The sequence below is a fragment of the Beta vulgaris genome, chromosome 7 (genome assembly GCF_026745355.1).
Source record: "Beta vulgaris subsp. vulgaris cultivar EL10 chromosome 7, EL10.2, whole genome shotgun sequence".
Classification (NCBI taxonomy): domain Eukaryota; kingdom Viridiplantae; phylum Streptophyta; class Magnoliopsida; order Caryophyllales; family Amaranthaceae; genus Beta; species Beta vulgaris.
The window spans coordinates 40576133-40598299 of NC_079208.1; the positions used below are offsets into that span (position 1 = coordinate 40576133).

The following is a 22167-nucleotide window of genomic DNA, read 5'->3' on the forward strand; positions in this document are numbered from 1 at the left end:
CTACTCCTTTCTTTTTTCAGCTAATTTTTTAAAAAAATTTTTAGGGGTAGCATCCCCTTGTTACTTAATAGATTCGTCCCTGAGTCAAATACTTACAAGGGTCAGTACATATTGCTCATACCAGTAGATAGTTGTTTCCTTTATCCTCCTGAAATAGAAGTACATCTTAACATTTCAATCCCTGTCATTGTATCATACATGTCCCAAAATCTGTATAAGCACATAGATATTTATAATATTTTCATGTGCTTAATTCTAAAGAAGATTATGAATGTATCAGCTAAAAGTTGAGTTGTTACCTTGAGAATGTATTCAGTGACTAGACTCGCGCTCTACCCTCGATTGATGTTGTTTAATAGACATAATAAAACCACTTTGATAAACTGAATCGAAAAATCACTAATCACTGGTCACTAGTCATTTAGTCAATTTCCAATTTATACTCTTACTAGTTATTATACCCCTGCATTGCACGGAAGTTTTATGTAGATATGTATTGGTATATATATATTTTTTATCAAATCAAACAATACAGATTTGCAAACGTTGAAACAATGCAATGCATATAAACGAAGATCAATTCTTCTATATAAGAGTGAATATAATCACATTGAATAAACAATGCATATAAATAAATGAATTAGATTATGAATGACAATGTACTAAACTTAATTAAATAGTCAAGTAGATACATATTATTAGATACATATTATGAGTATTGATTATACATCCATCCCGAAATACTTCCTTGTATATATACTACATTAGTAGTAATTGATATTTCAGTCTCGAGATTCATCGATCTTTATCACAAAATTAAAAATTGCAGACCGCTTTTGTTGGTAACCCTTGATATAGCCATATAAAATTGTCCGTGGCTGAAAACTAAATAAGGGATATACAAGCCAACATGAGATAAAGACTATACTTGGCTCTTACTGATCGTCGTTGCACATCACACAACCAAGAGGAATAGTCTTTTCTAGAACGTGATGGGAAATCTTGTTCCATCTGATGAGGTCAGTGAGCATTCGCCGAATAAGAACATTATCGCCCACATTACTTCCAAATACTACAATAGCTTCAACAATGTGATTGTCGAGATGCTTACAACCCAGAAATGTGGTTGATATTCCTAAGAGCATCACCAGTTCCCTACCTTGCTTCAATATTATACTATGATTTGTAAACCCCTCCCATTTAATTAGGAATTCGGTAGAGCAGAACTCATGAACTCCAAAGTTTCTTTCCTCCATTGAAATTGCATCTGAAGTCGAGTAAGTTATTGATCTTCTCCTGGCATTTGGGACAACGCATGATCATTGACCATTTCAACAATCTCATTAGTTGTTGGAGCACGAATAACTCTTTCTTGGAAATTAGTTGGTTCCATAAGTGATCCCCTAGGTGAGGATATGTGATTTCAAGTTTCAAGTATAGCCACAATAAGTTCATTTCCCCCATCTACCAATGTTTCATCAAGAACTTGTACATCGACTCCCTTCTCCCTCCAATCATTCGGCTCTCTCATTTTGTCGTCTCCAACACTCAATATCCACGCACTATGAAAATTCTCTAATTTCATCAAAATTTGAGTTGCATGAGCTAGTTTTGAGACGCATATTTTGGGTTAGTTTGATCACACGACAAAAGTCCATAAGTAAGAATTTGTTTATTGTTGAAACGAACGCATTTTATTAGCTTCATTTTGGAAGAAACATGCTATATTTGTTTTGAGTCACCAACAATGACAACAATCTCGCACCAAATGGGATATGTAGATCTGTTGGATTCACATACTGCATAACATCCTTTAAACTTCTACCAAGAGCTTCAAACACTATAAATAGTAACAGCTTATGCAACCTTTTCAAAGCAAATGTGTAACTTAATTAATTGCAGTAGACTTAAACTTTGTACCATGTGGTCTAATAGTCCAGCATGTATCTGTGTACCATGTGGTATGTAGGCATGTTTTTATTGCCTACACGGGATAAACGCGTATTTGATTACATCATTGTAACAATTTTACTGAAAAATATTTTGAAATAGAAGAAGTTGTCAACAAAGTCTTTAAATGTAGACTCATAATAAACCTAATTGGATATTTGGTAGTCGTTGGGACGACTTATGGACTTATGCAATTAAACAACAACTAAGTAATATGTTAATGCAATCTAAAATTAATCTATATTAGTTTATTAAACATGCAAAAGATTAACTTTTTGTGACATGCTATTTAAGCAATCAAATTATTGAAAACCTAATTCAATTGTCCAAATTATCTAATTTTAGCGTTGGAATATTTATTTAGGTATTTGTCTATTTGATTAGACATAATAAACATGTTAGATGATGAAAAACAATAAATGCAGTCAAGTCTGTAACTCCCCAACGGTAGTTCCACACAATCCCGCAATCATCTTCCTGCTTCTTCCTCCTCTCCCCTCTTCCTCTACTCCCTTTCATTCTCTGCATAATCCCCATTTTCCCATTCCTTACCTACAAAATCTTTGAGCTCGTTTGGTTTACTATATTTAGGGTCCAAGAAACGGAATCAATTACCGATTCCCTTACTTCATGTTTGGTCCAACACTCCAACCCTTCACCATTCCATTACCCCAATTTGTTACCTCCTCTTCCCCTCAAGTAACAAAATTCATTAGTTGGTGGTAATGGTTATCATTCCATGGCTTGAACCAAACACCCAATAAATGTAATTGTTTTTATTACCATTTTCCTCCTTTATTTGTTTCCATTCACTTTCATTCCATATATTGAACCAAACGAACCCTTTATGTGAGACTAGGTAATTACAAAATTGGTGTGTTATTCTCAATCCTTATACAATAGAGATTGTATAACTACTCCAACCATGTGATAAAGAAGAGGACCGCAAAGGACAGTCTCAAGTTCAACTAAGATAGCAGACAAAAAAGGTATTTCTATCAAATATCGTAATTGAGCCAAGTAAACAACGAGATAAAAAATAAGTTTGAAAAATCCCTGAACAAATTGAGTTTTTCTAAGAAATGTCTGATTTATAACTATGAGTTTTTCTCTTTTCGATAAAATAATGTTGAATGTAGAAATATATGGGATAATTTCAAAAAAAAAAAACGACATTAACTACAATAATCAAGCAAGCCAACCCGAAATTGATTCACTTGCACTGAAAATTGCAACTAAAACCACAAATTTTCCCTAAAATCTTTCACATGCAAAAAGAAAATGCTTCAGTTTAAACTCACCTATAAACAAAATTGAAGTTGGTAGTGTTCAACAACTCAAAATTGGTACGAGCGAGAAAGAAACAATTGCGAGGGAAAAAGAGAGTATGGATATATTATACCATGAGATTCAGTAAGTGAATTTATATAGCACTAAATCTCAATTTTTACTTTTTTTTTCAACAATTGTAGTGGAAGATCAAAGATGGTGGATAACCAAAAACTTTTTGTAAAGAAGTTAGGAATGTGATGATGTTTTTGTTGATTGAGGAGAGGGGAAATGGAGATCTGTTATAACGGATGTGAGAAAGAAACAAATAATGAATGCAAATAAAATCAGACAACAGATTTACGTGGTTCACTAATTTGGCTACATCCACGGCAGAGAAGGAGAGAATATTTTATTATGTGAGGAAAACCAGATTACAGAGAGAATTTAGGCTAATTCGTCGTTTAAAACCTAGGTACAAATAACCTATTTATACTTAGCGCTCAAAAACGCGTTTCTGCGTTATCCGCCGACCCGCCCGGGTGAAATCCGCCCGACCGAGCGGTCCCCAGATCTCCCAGAACAGCTTGCGCGCCCGACCAGGCGAAGACGAAAACAGTTTCGTCAGTTGTTCGTAAAACTGACATAACTTTCTCATTTCTCAGCGGAATTGGGCATATGACCTATCGTTGGAAAGCACTTGGAACAAGCTATCACCTCCACTTTGAATCACATCAAAACCATTTATAGATTGAGAGATATGTGCATTCAAAGTCAGCCTTATGTCATTCCTTCTTCACGCATCCTACCAAACACCTTCAAGGCACCATTCAAGTCACTATTCTTACAAGATCAGTGATTACGGGATTTAGTAAATTAGTAGGGAAGACAGAGTGAGAAAAAAGGAAGAAGAAAAGAGTTCACTAAAAGTATATTTTCTTCGTTTCAAAATAGTTGCACCGTTTGCTTTTTCACGTTTCTCAAGACGTTTTTTTAAACTTTGGTAGGCGTGTTGCGCACCTAACAAAAATAAATAACCTAACTAATCCTCCTAAATATGTAGTAGGGCAAGTCGGAGTCGATCCCACAGAGAGAAAGTTGTTCTATGATTAGCTCTTAAATAATGGTAAGACTAAAGGATATTAATATCAATGATCGTCGAAGTAACTATACTAATCAATATATAAATAAAATACTCTACAGTTAAGTATCCCCACTAGCACGAAGTAATACAAAATAATTTCTACCCCAAACTAATCAATTAAATGGTCACAAGGAAAAGTAACCCTATAAAGTACCATAAACCTCTCCCGAGTATCTATGGCTTCTCTAATATGCATTCAAGCCTACTCCCGTGGAATCATGCAAATTAAAGACATTAAACACGACACTTTAACTTCCTAACAATCCATTCTACCTACTCCGTGGAGAACTTCATGTCCTTAATTGAAATACTCAAATCCGTCAAAATCCAACTCCCGTTGTGATCAAGACAATGGAATCATAACAATACTAGTTATCCCTAATCTAGTATTGGCATATGCACAATCAATTAAGCAAGAACAATTAAATAATTAATATGAGAATTTAAAGAAACAATCATGAATTAAATCATACTAGGGTTCAACTTAACCATAGATAAAAGAACTACTCTATCATGAAATAAATAATGAAATCTAAAACTATAAAAGAAAACATAATTAAATAAATCAATGAAAGAAACTAATAGAACTCATGAATTAATGAAAAAGAATGAAAACTAGGATTTACACTAAAAACTAGAGAGAAAGAGGAAGAGAGAAAACTAAAACCTAAAACCTAAAAAATAACGTGAGAGGGAGGAGAAGAGAAAGAATGAAAACCTATCTAAATATATATACAATGACCTAATATGACTTGGAAAGTAATTTACAAGATAAGGAAAGTATTAAATAAGTCATTAATAGGCGGATTAGTGATCCGCGTGTACACGTGGCAGATTCCAGCAGAAACAGTGCAATCTTCCGAAAGGCATAACTCCTTGACTAGAAGTCTCCTCGGGGCGTGCCACCTATCGTTGGAAAGCTCTTCAAGTCTAGTTTCCAAATATTCTGGAATTACTCGATTCTAAGGATCACATCAAAAGTTATGATCAGAAGAGTAGACGTGACCCTTTTTCACATTTCTTCTAATGATTTTCCGCTTCGTTTTTGCTCAAACTCGTACTATGACATATCCATACGATCCTTATTCATTGTATCTTCTGTCCACGTGCTCCTAATCCTCAAGTTTAGCTAATCATACTCCAAATATGTCCTCAATGCCTGAAATTCATCAAAAACAAGAAAACATACCGAATAGGAGTAGAAAAGTATAACTTAAGAATATTATGCATCAATGAACCTAAATATGAAACTAAATGCTCTAAAATGCAACCTAAATGCACCTAAAAACTATGTATAAATATGACTTATCAAACCTTAATATCTCTAATTGCTGTAAAAATTATAAAAAGTTGATATTTGAAATCCTTGTATTAAGACGAATTTAACAAGATCCCACCTGACTATGTTTTTTCTTATATAGTGATGAAAAAAAGCTTATTAAAGTTGGCTGATGAATAGTGATAAAATGTCAAATGGTGCAACTATTTTGAAACAGATGAAATATAATACCATGTTTAAGTTAGTTTGTAGTTAGTTTGTGAAAAGAAGGCAAAAATGGATTAATCAGTCATATTATTCATATATACATAAGAAATATTGTACACAATGAAAAATGGAACAAACCAATCAAACAACAAATATTTAAAAGAAAACATACCCCAATCTCAACTAAAACTAAACCATGAAAGGCAAATAAAAATATACTCAATACCTAACTTTTTATGCAATAGGTTATTAAACAAGTAAAATTCCCTTGAAAAAATACCGACACTTATTAATCTTTGTAAAAAATAAAGGAATTAAGACTTTTAATGTTGGCTACTCACAATTTTTTTACAATAAATTCAGATTTGCAACTAACTCCATATTAGTTCACTATCTCCTTTTATAGAATAGAGATATGTAGGCATGTAGCTATGAAACTCTTAGAGAACTGAATTGATATTGATAAGTTACATATATTCCAAATGCAGGAGGATTGAACTTTAAATAAATTTATTAAATCGTCTCTTTTTAGATAGCTAATAATGAGCTTACTATCATTGTTAGTTACACTGTCTTTGCCTTTATATGTTATTCCCTCTAGTCTTTATTAGTTTACCCGTATTCGTTTTTGGATAATGTCTCTTATTAGTTTACTCCTTTCTTTTGTTTCTATTTTTAGAATGGGACCACTAAGGGCCTGTTCTCACCAAATTATTTTCAATTTAGTTCGGCTCAGTTCGGTTCAGTTCAGCTCCATTGTTTTATAACCATTTTGTTAAATATTATTATTATGTTGGTCTAATTTATTTTACTAATTACTCTTATTATTATTATCTATTTTTATATCATTATTATTAAGTATTGTTATTATTATTATTATTATTATTATATATTATTATATATTATTTTGTTTATTATAGCTTTACTCATTATTATTACTATTATTATTATTAGAAGGAACATGGTTTAGGTCAAAAGAACAAATAAACCAACGTTTTTAGCCCATAAACCAATCAAATCGCGTCAAAACGGTTTATGATGCAATTTTGCGCTTTTGATAAGAGGTTTTTAGTGTGTCGTTAAGATACCAAAAATCACTTTCCAAACAATATTTATAAATCCTAACAAGCAATTACTAAGAAAATAGTAAAGGCAAGTCAAGGCTCGATCCACAGGGAAAATGAGATTAATAAAAGTCTATCAAGTCTAAATTACCTAATTGAAGGGTATTTGGGGGTTTGAAAGGATTTGGTACAACTATGACTAGCTAAAAACTAGAACTAGCAAATAAAATGAGTTAATTTATCAAATAGGAAAACACTGGTGTTAAGGTTACTAGTATGAATAAGAATGGACAATGAATGCTAATGCGATTGTGATGTACGGAGATGATTATGCAAGGTTTAGTTTCCCTCTAAAATACTTGAGTCCTCTTTCGAATGGTCCTCATAAATAATTACTTAATCAATCAAATAAATCCTCTCTCGAATAGTCTTTAGTCAATTGTTAAAAGATTCAATAAATTCTAAAAACCCCAAATATAGGATCCCTTTAATTTCTACCCAATATTTTGGCCTAGAAATTAAGTTGACTTTTGTGGATGATAAAAGAGTTCAAAATTCGATTCAAGAATATTTGAATTCAAAATACCTAAGTATAAATGTGATCAATATCTATCCTAAGGTCTCAAAACACCAAGATCAATGCATAAACTTCTTTAAAATATCACAATCACATCAACAAAACATTTAAAACCCTAATTCATACTTTCACCCTAACCCTAGATATGAAACTACTCACTAATCATGGATTCTAAGCAATTAAACATAAAATCTATGACTAATCTAAGGCTAAACATGATTAAGAGATAATTAAACTAATAGAAATCACAATTATGAGACTATGAGAATGAAGATCTAAGAATAACTAAGAACAAGAACAAACACGAAAAAAATGAAATAAAACTGAAATTTCAAATTAAATTGAATGAAAAGTACCTTGAATGTTGTCGGAATCACAAACTATGATTAACAATTCTCAAATCTCAATATACCTCACGTTTTTATCTTTCTAGTATGAACCCTAAAAATCTCTCTAAAAACTAGAATAAAAGCATAAGTTCAAACTAAAAACAAAACTATCGTTTTTAATGAAGGCTCGATTTTTTTTTCTTTCCGGAAATGAAGGGTGCGGGCGCACCAAGCAGAGGTGCGAGTGCACCAAGCAGAGGTGCGGGCACACCAATAAGCAGAGGTGCCGGCGCACCTCACCCTTCTGCCTCAAACTTCACTAGGGGAAAAAAACGGAAGGGCTGCGTTTTTCTAAAAACGCAGCCCTTAATAGTGAAGGGTTGCGGTTAGCCCAAAATCCGCATCCCTTCATAACCGAAGGGTTGCGGTTAGTCGAAAACCGCAACCCTATAAGTAATAAAGGGTTGCGGTTTTTTAAAACGCAGCCCTTTAAGTAATAAAGGGCTACATTTTTTAAAAAAAACGCAGCCTTTTAAGTAATAAAGGGTTGCGTTTTTTAAAAAACCGCAGCCCTTTATGGGCTTTTATTTTTAAAAAAAATGACTTTAATTTAAAAGAAATTACAAGGCTTTAGGGTTTTTTTATTTGAGATTGGCCTCTCTTCTCTCTCTCCTCTCATCCTCACGCCTCTCTTCTCTCTCTCCTCTCATCCTCACGCCTCTCTTCTCTCTCTCCTCTCATCCTCTCATCTTCACGCCTTTCTGCTTTTGTCAACCTTTGAACGCCTTTCTCGTCTCATCTCCTCCTCTCCTCTCATCTTCGTTTCGGTACTAACAACACCAACAACACCACCAGCAACGGCCGCGAGAGCCGCGAGAGAACGGTGTCGACACACTATCGTCGGCGCTTGAAGTATAGGTCGGATGGATTTTGTTTTTCAGATCTGGAATTTTTGTTTATTTTTTGCGATTTATCAAATTTGAGATGAAATATTAGTTTCTTGCTAGGTTATATTTTTTGTGAAATATTAGAGATGAAATGTTGATTTTGTAATTTTTAAGAGTTGGAATTTTTGTTTTTTTATCTTTTTTGTATTTCGTGTTTATTGAGTTCCTGGTTAAAATAATATATTCCGACAGCAACAGCAACGGCCGCGAGAGCGATAGAGAGCGAAAACACTTGATTGTAATTTTTGAGTTTCTTTTTTCAGATCTAGGTTTGAGTTTGAGTTTTGTTTAATTTTCATTTTCGTTTTTGTTCCTTTTTTTCATTTTCTATCATTCTGAATTGTGTGTTTGTAATTTTTGAGTTTAATTTTCATTTTCGTTTGAGTATTATGCATTTCTGTCATTCTAAATTTGTGTGTTTGATTATTTTTTTTAATTTTCATTCCTTTTTTTTTCATTTTCTGTTTCGTTTTTTTCCATTTTGGTTCATTTTCGTTATTTTTTTGGTTTCCGTTCCTTTTTTTCATTTTTGTTATTTTTTTTCATTTTAAGATCTATAAATTTCGACTGTTAAAAAATATATAAAAAAAAATTAAATTATTTTATGGGTCGAAAGGGCTGCGTTTTTGGGCCTCAACCGCAGCCCTTCAGAATGAAGGGCTGCGGTTTAAAAACTCAGCCCTTCACTTTTAGTGAAGGGCTGCTGGCCAAAAACGCGGCCTTTAGGGTTGTTTTAACCGCAGCCCTTCCATTTTTTTCCACTAGTGCTTGGACAGTTCAACTTAAAATGAGCATAATTTCTTCGTTTTATATCCAATTCAAGCTTATGACCAGTCTTTGGAAAGATATCGAAGCGAGCTTTCACCTCCAACTGGAATTACCTTCGTCCGATTTGTGGTTTGAAAGTTATATCCGTTTGAATTTCTTTGTTCAAGATTCTATTGTGCAATGTGCTCCTTCGTGCGAGCGGACATGGGAATGGTGCAAGCGCACCATTTATCAATGTGTGCTTTATTTTCATTGCTATCTTTTCCAACTTTACAAATCGTAGCCGTCTTAGTAGTTTCACCTATATCAAGAACATGGCAAAACAAGGTGAAAGCAAATGTACTGGAAATTTGGTCAAAAATGACTAAAAATCTAATAAAATGTCACTATGATCAAGTATGACCAAGTGAATGAAATATAAGGGGAAAGGGAGACGAAAGAGGGAAGAAAGGGGAGAAAGAGGATCAAAATAAGCTAAAAGGAGTCCATAAAGTACGTTTGAATCACGCTTATCAAACTCCCCCAAGCTTAGCATTTTACTATGCAATCACGTAATAAGTGTATTGATTGACAGTTACCTAAAATATGAATTTCATAATTTTTTTACACCTAAATTCTCATTGATGATAAATGGAAATATGGAAAGATTTTTCAAATCCACTAGAGGGCTAAGATAAGGGGATCCAATTTCCCCCTTGGTATTTGTTCTCTGTATGGAGTATCTTGCTAGGATACCGAAGGTGGGGGAATTTGAGCAGTTTCAGTACCATCCCAGGTGTAAGGAAGTGAAGCTTACTCATATGTGTTTTGCTGATGATTTAATCATGTGCAAAGGGGAGTTTGTATCAACTTACCTATTGCTGAGAGCTTTCAAACTCTTCTCTGAAACTACTGGACTACAAACTAATGTTGGGAAATCTGCTATTTATACTTGTGGTATGAATAGTAGAGAACATGAGAGATTGGTAGATGTTTCTGGTTTCAAACTGCACACTTTACCCTTCAAGTATCTGGGGGTGTCCATTTGTGCAAAAAGAATCACCTCTGCTCAATGTGAGGTACTGATTGAAAAAATGATAGCTAAGTAAGAATCTGGAGTACTAGAAACTTATCTTATACAGCCAGGATGCAATTGGTCAACTCAGTTCTTATGAGTTTACATCAATATTGGGCTCAAGTGTTTGTAATTCCACATCAAGTTCTGAAGAGAATCACTCAGATTTGTAGAGCATTCTTATGGAGTGGCCAGTATTTCACTATGAAATCAGGAAATGTGGCTTGGGAAAACATATTATGTAGACGATAGACCCAAGAATGCAAGGGGATTGGGATTTAGAGATGTATTCACATGAAATACAACTTGCCTTGCTAAATATGTGTGGGCAATTGCTACCAAACAAGATAGTGTATGGATGAAATGGGTACACTTAATGTACATTAGGGAGGCTGAATGGTGGGATTTGTTGTATAATATGAGTACTATAAGAGGGGGGGTGAATTATAGTGAGAGAATAAGCTATACTTTTTGCGGAATTAAAAGTAAAGTTGGGAACAAACAATGGGAACACGAGAGATTTTACGAGGAAAAACTTCCTAGGCCTAGTAGGAAGAAACAACCTCGACCACAAGGGATTTTAAACAACTTTCCACTATAATAGGCCAAAACAACTCTGATTACAACCTATTACTTTTCTCTCGATTCTCAACTTAAGTCACTCAACTCAAGTTCCCAACGACAGTTCCCACAACTGACGTTTTCTCTCAAACTTCACTCGAAGTTCCTTTCTCTTTCTCTTTCTCTCTTGCTTCACTCAAAGCTTTCTCACACTTACAAGAGTTCACTCAAACCCTTTTTCTCAAAAATACACTTTATAAAATAATGGAAGAGTAATAAACTCGATTAATGTAAGTATGAATTCTCTTAAGGAAAAGGCACTGACACTTTAGATAACTTAAGACAAATTAACTAAGTCAGACACAATTTGCTCAAATGAATTAGGCGCCTATTTATAGACAATTAAGACAAGACATGTTCTCCACTAATTAGATCATTAACACATGATCTCCATGATGTTTAATTAATTAATTAAATTAAATTAATTATTCCATGTCATGTAAAGCATCCACTAATCCACTACTTCACTTCATAGAAGCAGTAACACATTACGTGGTTTTTGCAAAACTTGGAGATTAATTAAACTTATTTAATTAAATAAATACTTGGAGGATAATTAACTTAAGCCACTAAATCCACTAACTACATAAAACGTGTAGTAGTAGGTTTAGGCGTGCAATCTAGTTTTTAGGAAATAAATAAATAAAATACTTTAGCTAGTTTTTAGGAAAAATATCTTTTTCAAAATCTTTTATAAAACCGGAAAATAATATTTATATTTAAAAAATCCGAAACATTTAAAAACCGGAAATATTAAATTTTCGAAACTAAATCTTTTAAATAAAATATAAAAGATAAAATATAAACTTTAAAAAGATAATATTTGAAAATCAGTTAATTTAAAATCAGAAAATCTTTTTAAAATCTTTTCCTAACAAACTTAAACTAAATTCCTAAAATAGTGGATCTTAGTCAAAATATCCCTAAAAACTCTAACAACTATATTGGGCAACAATTTCACTTAGGCGCACAATATTAGAGTCACTTAGAGTTCCTAAATTAGTTTTAAGTCTTGTTCCCTAATCTTTAAGTCTTGTTCCTTAGCCTTGTTCCTATAGTGCCGGTTGTTCCTTTCATGGGAACAGAACCAAGTTCCTTTGATAATTCACCACGAACTTAATTAAGCTTTTACTCAACCTTAACAAGAAGATTAATAGATACCCTAATGTATTCTAATCTTCATTCCAAGCTTGATTCTTCATCTCTCGAACATCTTTACTTCGATCTTGATTAATTCTCCGCTTTAATCTTCAATCAAGTATTCTCTTAGCTCGAGCATGAATTACCTTGCAACAACAGAAATAAAATATACTATGTCTTTTGTGGTTAGGTCATCTTCAAAACTCAAGGGTCAACAGGATTATGTTCCTGCAGCAAGTTCTAGCTGGTACTGGAGGAAATTATGTTATGTTAAGGAACAATTGAAACAAGCCTACACTCAGGATGAATTCAACAGCATGACTCAATTTTCTGTGAAGGTGGTGTATGAGAAATTGAAGGGGGAACAAGAAAGAGTTGCCTGGGATGACATAGTGTGGAATAGACTAAATCTACCTAAACATAGGTTTATTCTATGGTTAGCTATGCAAGAGAGGTTGCAGACCACTGTAAGACTAGCAACAATTGGAATCAGCAGTAGTGATTTATGTCTTCTGTGTGGACAAGCAAGAGAAGAGCATCAACATCTATTCTTTAGGTGCAAGTTCAGTTCAGAGTGTTTGAAGCACATGGCTGAAATGTTCAGCACAGTTTGAGGACTTACATCAATTGATTAGATGGAATCAACACAACAAGAGAACAAAGTTCCAGAAACAGGTATTATTAGCAGGAGCAGCTGCCATGGTCTATGTGATATGGCAGAGTAGAAATAGGGTGTGATGGGAACAATGTGTACCTACTATTCATGTAAGTTGCAAGCAAGTAGAACAAATTGTTAAAGCAAGAGTGAAGGTTGTTTTACCTCGAAAAATTTCGAGGCAAGACAACAATTAGTTTCATAGTTTGTAATTGATTGATGAGCTTGGAAGTGTGTTTCCTAGCTTTGTACTTGTCTTAGAGTGAGGGAGTCCAACCTAGTTGGTTTGCTTCCCCTTTGATGGGTATTGGTTGTAAATTGTTGCTTCATATATCTAATATCTTACTTGCTTAGCAAAAAAAAAAAAAAGAATTTGATAATTTTGGCAATTTTTGGGAGGACTGATTTGATTAATTTGCTTAATCAAGGAAGGTAATTTAATTACGTGATAAATGGGCATCATTGATTTCAGCCAAATCTCATATGAGATAATGATATTAATTTTCAAATTTACATCCCTAATTAAAGCAAATCACGGTTTACTCACATAACACACAAAATTTCGAAAATAAAAATATTGAAATGTCATGTGAACACCGTATGTGATAGTTTAAAGAATGGTTAGCTTAAAGAATGGTTATTAATATGAAACAAATTAACAAGTATTTAGACTATTAAATTAACAAGTCTTTAGACTATTAGATAATATTTTTAAGGTTCCTAAAGAAAAAATGTTAGTCCAATCAGAAAGATTTTAGACTATGCAATCACGTAATAAGTGTATTGATAAGTTTCATGTAAGCCGCTCCCTTCCCCCTTTTTCTCTTTTTCTCTTTGTCTCTCTAAACCCTAGCCTCCCTTACCCTTTCTTCATCAGTTAGGGGGCTGCCATGGATGTTTTCATCCATGATAAGCCCCTCTCCTTCTTTTATTTTCAATTTTTATTTTTGTTGAATAAATTAGTATCTCTTTATGGGATTTTTTTAGTACTCTCTGTTGTGGAGATCTCCTTCTCCCCTATGGGAGTTGTGAGTATGGTTTTTTTGTTTTTAGGTATGAGAAATTGTTCTCATTGGTTGAAGTTCGAGACTCAACATGAAGGTATTGGAATCTCGGATGCGGTAAACATGGCTCGATCAAGATTGTTCTTCCCAAACTATCTCAGAATGATAGACTTCCTCATCAATAGTTGTTTGATTCAGCAATTACAAGGGGGCTACGCTGTATTGCTCGATCTGGTTCATTGTAGTTTTTTCGAAGACGAATTTGATTTAACCTTGTTTGGTTGTATCTTGTTTTTCTTTAATATCTATTGTAGATGCCGTTTGGCCTTCAATTAATGAAATTTCTCCTTAAAAAAAAAACATAATAAGTGTATTGATTGACAGTTTCATAAAATATGAATTTGATAATTTTGGCATTTTTTTGGAGGATTGATTTGATCAATTTGCTTAATCAAGGAAGGTAATTAACCTGATAAATGGGCATCCTTGATTTCAGCCAAATCTCATATGAGATAATGATATTACTTTTCAAATTTACATCCTTAATTTGCTTAATCACGGTTTATTCACGGTTATTTTCATTTTTTATTTTTGTTGAATAAATTAGTATCTCTTTATGGGATTTTTTTAGTACTCTCTGCTGTGGAGATCTCCTTCTCCCCTATGGGAGTTGTGAGTATGATTTTTTTGTTTTTAGGTATGAGAAATTGTTCTCATTGGTTGAAGTTCGAGACTCAACATGAAAGTATTGGAATCTCGAATGCGGTAAACATGGCTCGATCAAGATTGTTCTTCCCAAACTATCTCAGAATGATAGACTTCCTCATCAATAGTTGTTTGATTCAGCAAATATAAGGGGACTGCGTTGTATTGCTCGATCTGGTTCATTGTAGTTTTTTCGAAGACGAATTTGATTTAACCTTGTTTGATTGTATCTTGTTTTTCTTTAATATCTATTGTAGATGCCGATTGGCCTTCAATTAATGAAATTTCTCCTTAAAAAAAAACGTAATAAGTGTATTGATTGACAGTTACATAAAATATGAATTTGATAATTTTGGCAATTTTTTGGAGGATTGATTTGATTAATTTGCTTAATCAAGAAAGGTAATTAACCTGATAAATGGACATCCTTGATTTCGGCCAAATCTCATATGAGATAATGATATTAATTTTCAAATTTACATCCTTAATTAAAACAAATCACGGTTTATTCACATAACACAAAAAAAATTGAAAATAAAAATATTGAAATGCCACATGAACACCATATGTTATAGCTTAAAGAATGGTTATTAATATGAAACAAATTAACAAGTACTTCCTCTGTTTCTTTTTACTTGCAACAGTTTGACTTTCACGCTTACCAATGTATAATTTCAACCATCAATAAGTTTAATTAGCGATAAATAAAAATTATAAAAAGTATATATTCGGAAAATATACATTCAGACGAATCTAACAAGATCTCACATGAATATGTTTTTCCTTAACTATAAATCACCAAACATAAACTAAGTAGAGTTGGTGAATAGTGTAAAAATCAAACCGTTGCAAGTAAAAAGAAACGGAGGAAGTATTAAACTATTAAATAATACACAAATTATTAAAAGAGACGGCCTAATTTTAATATAAAAGTAGACCTAGTAACTAAATGGATTAAACTAGTGACCGAAATAAACTAACCTAGTCATTATTGGGCTTTAGTATTGGGCTTAGCTTTGCCTAATTTTAATTTAAAAGTAGGCGGTCTCTTACAAGACAAACTATAAATAATATTTTGAAGATTCCTAAAGACAAAATGGTAATCCAATTTAGAAAGATTTTAGACCTATGCATATCGTAAAGGGCCACCCTGGACGTATTACAAATCTCACGTCAAGGCATTGTTGCTCTGTTCCTTTTTTATACAAATCACATACGATAACACTATAAACCAATTTAATTTAATTAAAAAAAAAACCCTAACCCTCTCTTTTTTTTTCTCTCTAAAACCCTAGCCTCCTCTACCCCTTTTTCATCCGTTAGGGGCTGCCATGGATGCTTTCATCCATGGTAAGCCCCTTTTCTTTTCTTTTTTTTTTTTTCTTTTTTTGTTTTGTTGAATAAATTAGTATCTCTTTATGAGATATCTTCAAACCCTGTTATGGGGTTTTTAGTCTCCGTTGTGGAGATCTCCTTCTCCCCTATGGGAGTTGTGAGTGTAGTTTTTTTGTTTTTAGGTATGAGAAATTGTTCTTATTGGTTGAAGTTCGAGACTCAACATGAAGGTATTGGAATCTCGGATACGGTTAACATGGTTCGATCAAGAATGTTCTTCCCAAACTATGTCAGAATGATAGACTTCCTCATCAATAGCTGTTTGATTCAGCAAATACAAGGGGGCTGCGCTGTATTGCTCGATTTGGTTCATTATAGTTTCTTTGAAGACGAATTTGATTTAATCTTGTTTAATTGTATCTTGTTTTTCTTTAATATCTATTGTAGATGCCGTTTGGCCTTCAATTAATGAAATTTCTCTTTCAAAAAAAAAAAATAAACCAATTTAATTGTCCCACACCACTTTAATGCTCCCACTCGAGTAACAAGCCTGCGTTACCACGCTCAGCAATATGAAATAGATTTCTCGCATATATATATGTGTATAAAGTTATTTATACAGTTGATATGGGAACTTTAATTACCTTATTTTTCCAATTTAGCTTCGTTCTTATTGGGGGGTGAATCATGAATATATATAGCTTCTATAGATTGAAAAAAATTATGCAGGAAGATTGTTATTTTAATTAAGGCCTAGTCAAATATCCCACCAAGCTCTGGTGAATTTGTACACCTTATTTCTTCTTAGCTGTTGAAGGGATTACATCTCAAGCCTTAATGAATATCAGTTGGGAAATTTCATCGTAGTTTTCCTATGTGGGACTTGTGGCATTTCCTTTGGCTTTGCCAGAGGTAGATTATGAAAATACATCATCGTTGCTCAAGTATATAGGAGGGAGGGACGTTGTTAATAATGATGCAAAGTAACAATAACTGTAGATTAGATTATATGTGGAAGTCCAATTGGCAAGATTTTAGACTATGCATTGAGTAATAAAAAAATGTGGAAGTCCATTGTTGCTCTGTGCTTAGAAATTGTTCCACATTACTTTGTTAACAAGCGTAACCATATTACACCTCTAAATATCAATTATTGTTCCACCACCTTGATGCTCCTTCGTAGGTTACCAAGCTCAACCCTTTAATACTGTTCAGCAGGAATATTATGCCGTAGTATCGTGTTTATATAGGCGATGTGGGAGTTTTCTGTGGTATTAGTTTTGACCAAAAACTGTAAAAACGTCAAAAATTGAGTACTCTGTGAATTCTAGCCTCACGAGTCACGGCTCATGCGGTGCGTTCCACTTTTTAGGAGTGTGCCTACATGATGCAGACTTTTTGCCCAAGCCATATAACTCAAGATTCGACCCATCACATTTTATATTCTTTTGAGTTGAACTGAACTTAGCTGGTTCTATTTTGACATATACGATCAAAGATATCATTGTCAAAGTTGTGCATTAAGGTAAGAGGAACATAAAATGATTGATTGTTGTCAGGGACAAGTGATTTCAAGAGAAAGAATGAAGTATAGCGGATGAATGATATTAAATGTATTACTACTTCACTTGGGTTAACTAAACAAAGATAACACTAATCCATTGATAAAACAATTGATGGTGGCATGGGCTATCTAGGCAAATCAACAAAAACGTGGAATTAAACAAAGAAACAAGAACATTTTAACACACACTCAAAAAGAATACAAATAATGTTTTATCTAACGAAGGGGGTACATTGACTCTGTTCTTTTCAACTTACTTTTGCTTATCTGAACTTACCTAAACTCATGAGACCTTATCTGAACTTATGAGACATTATTTGTTGGGTGTATCATACCTTATTTGGCGAGTGTGTTAGAACTTATTTTCCTTGAAACTGATATGAACTTATTAGACTTTGTTAGTCCTTATTAGACCTTATTTGAACTTGTCTTTCTTATAAAGAATGAAAATAAGGTGTCCATAATAGGACAACTATTATATTTATAAACACAACGACAAGTCGAGGAAAGAGAGGCAAAACAAAAAAAAAAAAATTACTCCTGGTTTTTATTAGGTTTGCAATTTAGCACAGATTCATAAAATATTTGGAGTTCTCCTCAGGTGGGCTGATGAACCAATAAACAGCCTCGGCTAATTAGAAAGTCAGCAAAAGCATATATATTGAAAAAAAGATTTTCTTTGTATGACCATAAATTCAGGTATCCATAGACCATATATTAAGCTGAGCACAAACAGCTCAACTCTTCTGTTCAATATTTCAAGAACACTTCCGAATATTCTAAAACATTTTTTCTATTGGCAAGGATCATTCATCTATTGATATGTTAGACAGGGCATCTGAATCAAACCGGTCTTCATCTGCACCCGATGCAGGGCCATTTGGATTAACCAAAGGTGTTGGAGCAGTTAAATTCGTGGAGCCAGTGCGTGAAGCCATATCACCCGGACTAACACCATATCTTTCTGCAGCATTCGTGCTAAAGTTGGGGATGAGTCGTCCTTGCTCTTCCAAGGCTTCACGAGCTGCTTTTTCCTTGGCTTTTTTGGCTCTTTCAAGCACATCCTCCTGCAGAGTAAATAAGTGTTCAGGACTGGGCATATAGAAGGTGGAAAATGACAAGGGGAAACCACAGCAATTTCAATGCTATTAGGTACAGTAAAAAAAAACTCAAGGTTTTTTTTTTTCCTTTTTTCTTTCAGAAGATAGAGTTCAAGGAAATCAATCTAGGTAGTCACATGAACAGTTCGACATAGTGCTCCTGAGGCGTGAACTGAATTAACATCCATGAACAGACATGGAAAGGAAATGGTTGTTCTGTATACAGGGTTTTCTGGGTTTAAGTAGCTCCCCACCTGAAATTCCAGAACTTGCTTTTGTTGCTCAGATTGCAACCTGCCAATGGTGCTCAGAAACTCACCCACAGTAGATTCAATTCTTTCGGTTAGTGCTTCACCGAGAGCTTTTCCTAAGAAAAACGCATCGAGGACAGTTTTGCTGTCACTTTCACCTGCAATATATAGTACTTCAGGGATCATATTTATGGCTGAAGAAGGCAACAATAAAACCCCACAATGACTAACATATAATTAACATAATGTAACATTTTAAGTTCCATTACATTCTTACATATATCTTGTCCAAGTATTCTTTTTAATGAAAAAGATGATACACTTCTATTAGAAATTGCTGAACTCACAGCACATGTAGCCAACCATTAAAAATTTTGGGCCCAAGTCTGTGATCTCAAGAATGTCAATGCAAAGTCCGTATTCTTGATGCACAAATATAAAATAGCATATGCAAACTACACCCAACATTCGTAGGACTATTAGGTCTTTAGATGACGTCTGAGTCCTGAAGCAGTACCCCCACAGAATTTGAATGTCTCCTTGAAAAGCAGCCAGCATCAGTTAGACAATAAGATACTTCTCGACCAAGAAAATAAAATTCTCTATCAACCAGGGCTAAGAAGAGGTAGCTGACAAATGGTATAGATCCTGCACTTTTTCACAATTCAATATATGAAATCTATAGCTTGCCTTGGGAGATGTTCTGGCCAACAGATTTTACATTTACCAGAATATGATTTCAACAGTGTCTCATAATTGATGACACTAGTCATGTATCAGACAGATAAAAACATGTCAGCTTGTTGATATGGTAACAGAATCTAGGAAAAATAAGAAAAGAGGATGTATAACTGACTAACCGTGATGCTAGTCTACCAAATAACTTCCATGAATTGAGAAGTCCGTTCAACGAAAATTCAAGCAATTGTATAAAAAACGCTAATCTTACAATCTAAGCACCTAAAACCAATATCCCAACCAAAAGAACGAAGGGGAGCTCAATACGAGAACATGTTCCATACTTACAAGTGTTGAAAAGGTAAACTGGGAATCTGGGATCAATACACTATTTTTCCTTTTGTGGGTGGTGGACTGGTGATTTTCGTAGGGGACTAAAAATTATAAAAATTACAAGAGATGAAAAAGGTGATTTTGTGATACAGCTTTGAATGCGGAAACTAAAGATGAATTCTCAAGCATTCAAGAGGTGCAGATTGCTCCAAAAAAAAGCTAAATGAAACTAAAAGAACTATCACAATATTCCATGATTACTGTCCCTAACCTTCTCTATATAAAGCATTTTTTCTCTAACTCCCTCCCTATCTCCTTCTTCGAGCAATTAATAACCAACTTATAAAGCTACTGCCTAAAACCCTCCCCTTCATTCAATTCAGTTGCAAGAAAAATTCTCACCAATTTGCTCTCAAACCATCCCAGATTAAGACCCTTAACTGCAACATTGGTAGTAACAGCGTGATTGGTGATGCATGAACTGTGCTATATCAAGCAACATCACTACACTCCAGAGACAAATTTACCTTACGCACTGATGTTTAGTTACATTCTTCTCTATGAACAGAAACTATTTTAGTTTCTGTTCAGGCTTCTAGGCACCAGAAAGCTTCCGAGGATCTACTTTCTACAAGCACCAAGGATGCTATCAACTTAATCATAAAACTGTCGGTCTGTCCTCAATTTTAAAAGTTCCGGCACCTGATCTTCTCATTGCCTTTTCTCCAATGACTTAAACTAAACCATATATCTGAAGTTGTGTTGTTATGGCTGAAAATTTTGGAACCAAACGAGCTTTTTAGCAACCACAATAATTCATAGAAGAGAACTACAAATGCAAATTTCAGCAACCTGAATCACAAATTAGAACCTAAGCTACATAGAATTGATATAAGAGAGTTGCCTACATGCTCATCCAAACAAGAAACCGTCACCACCAACATCCTAAGTCCCGTTTCGATCAAAAATCAGCTTTCTCGGTGAGGACGAGTGCATACTTCATGTTCCTACTCAATCCTCTTCTTCTACTACTTCATTTTCCTCTTTCCATACTATATACCTCAAATCCTCAATACCTAATCAACAAGATGATATGAAAAACCTCAAAAAATTTGAAACTCAATATTTTCTACCCAAAAATTCATATGAAAAGCATCTGCAATTCCTTACAGTCTACAAAGAATTGATTAGATGAGCTCGAATAGGACCGAAACTTTTTTATTAATTCAAAAGTTCTCTAGTACTTCTGCTATACCAAGTTCAATGAGTGCATAAACTAAAGTAACAAACAATCTGCCAGCAACTATTTTCAGAACTCAAACAAGTTTCCTTGTTAAAATTTTAACAATTCATTGATCATTTCAAAAAACAAAACTTGCAAGCAGAAATACGCATTGACCCATGATAAGTCATCGTATACAAAGCTCAAATTCCACATCTTTCGGTGAAATTAAATTTACCCATCAACGATTTCACCACAACCACCCAGAATAACTGTGCTCCAACTTGTCAACTTCAGCAGAAAAATCTCAAATTAAAGCACAATCCATCTCAATTAAGACGTCAAAAAGCAAAAATGAAAGCAAAAAAATAAGTGAGAAACTAACCAGAACCAGGAGAAGTGGTGCAGTAAATGGGTTTAGGAGAATGAGAACGAGAGGAGAGAGAAAGGTGATAATTATGAGGGTAATTTGGGATAAAAAGTGACGATAATTGGGAATTTGAAAAGATAGTAGTACGATTTTGAATGAGGGAGTAAAATGATGGGGAAGAAGATTGTGGGGAAAGTGAAGATGATATTACTGCAGAGTTCATCATTTTTAGTGCCAATTTCTCTTTGTTTTCTCTTACCTCTGTTGTATGAATTGATTTCTGATGGATTAGGAGAGTTGGGTGTTGCTCAAGTTTTTCAATGGCAAATGCAAGTTACAGCAATGCTTCAGTTCTACCAACAAAATTTGAGTGTTTGCAAGAGTTTTCTTTGCCACTAGTACGATTGACTTAATTTCCTCCCTTTTTCATAATATGAGTAACTTGGATTTTTTTTATACTTCTAAGGTTATGTTTAGTTCACCTGAAATTTTCTGATCTGAACTTATCTGATCTGATCTGAACTTATTTTTTCTGATCTAATCTGAACTTATTTTTTCTGATCTGATCTGTTCTGATCTGAACTGATCTGATTTACTAGAT

General features: G+C 33.8%; 1 protein-coding gene across 1 annotated transcript; it reads right to left on the minus strand.

Annotated features, from left to right (window-relative positions):
- Window positions 1-18273: 18273 nt before the first annotated feature.
- Window positions 18274-21983, minus strand: LOC104899436 (hypothetical protein). Its single transcript, XM_010686630.4, has 3 exons — window positions 21582-21983; window positions 18967-19121; window positions 18274-18679 (listed from the first exon to the last, which is right to left on the minus strand). Exons 1-3 carry the CDS (start codon window positions 21790-21792, stop codon window positions 18419-18421), a joined length of 627 nt encoding a protein of 208 aa, XP_010684932.2. The 5' UTR covers window positions 21793-21983; the 3' UTR covers window positions 18274-18418.
- Window positions 21984-22167: the final 184 nt, after the last annotated feature.

What these genes read in the sequence shown, in the direction of transcription:
- LOC104899436 (XM_010686630.4), bottom strand. Translation starts at nt 21,792, where the DNA reads ATGATGAACTCTGCAGTAATATCATCTTCACTTTCCCCACAATCTTCT. An exon ending in CACCACTTCTCCTGGTTCTG is followed by an intron (nt 19,122 to 21,581) that starts GTTAGTTTCTCA and finishes TATATATTGCAG; the next exon opens with GTGAAAGTGACAGCAAAACT. An exon ending in AGCAAGTTCTGGAATTTCAG is followed by an intron (nt 18,680 to 18,966) that starts GTGGGGAGCTAC and finishes TTTACTCTGCAG; the next exon opens with GAGGATGTGCTTGAAAGAGC.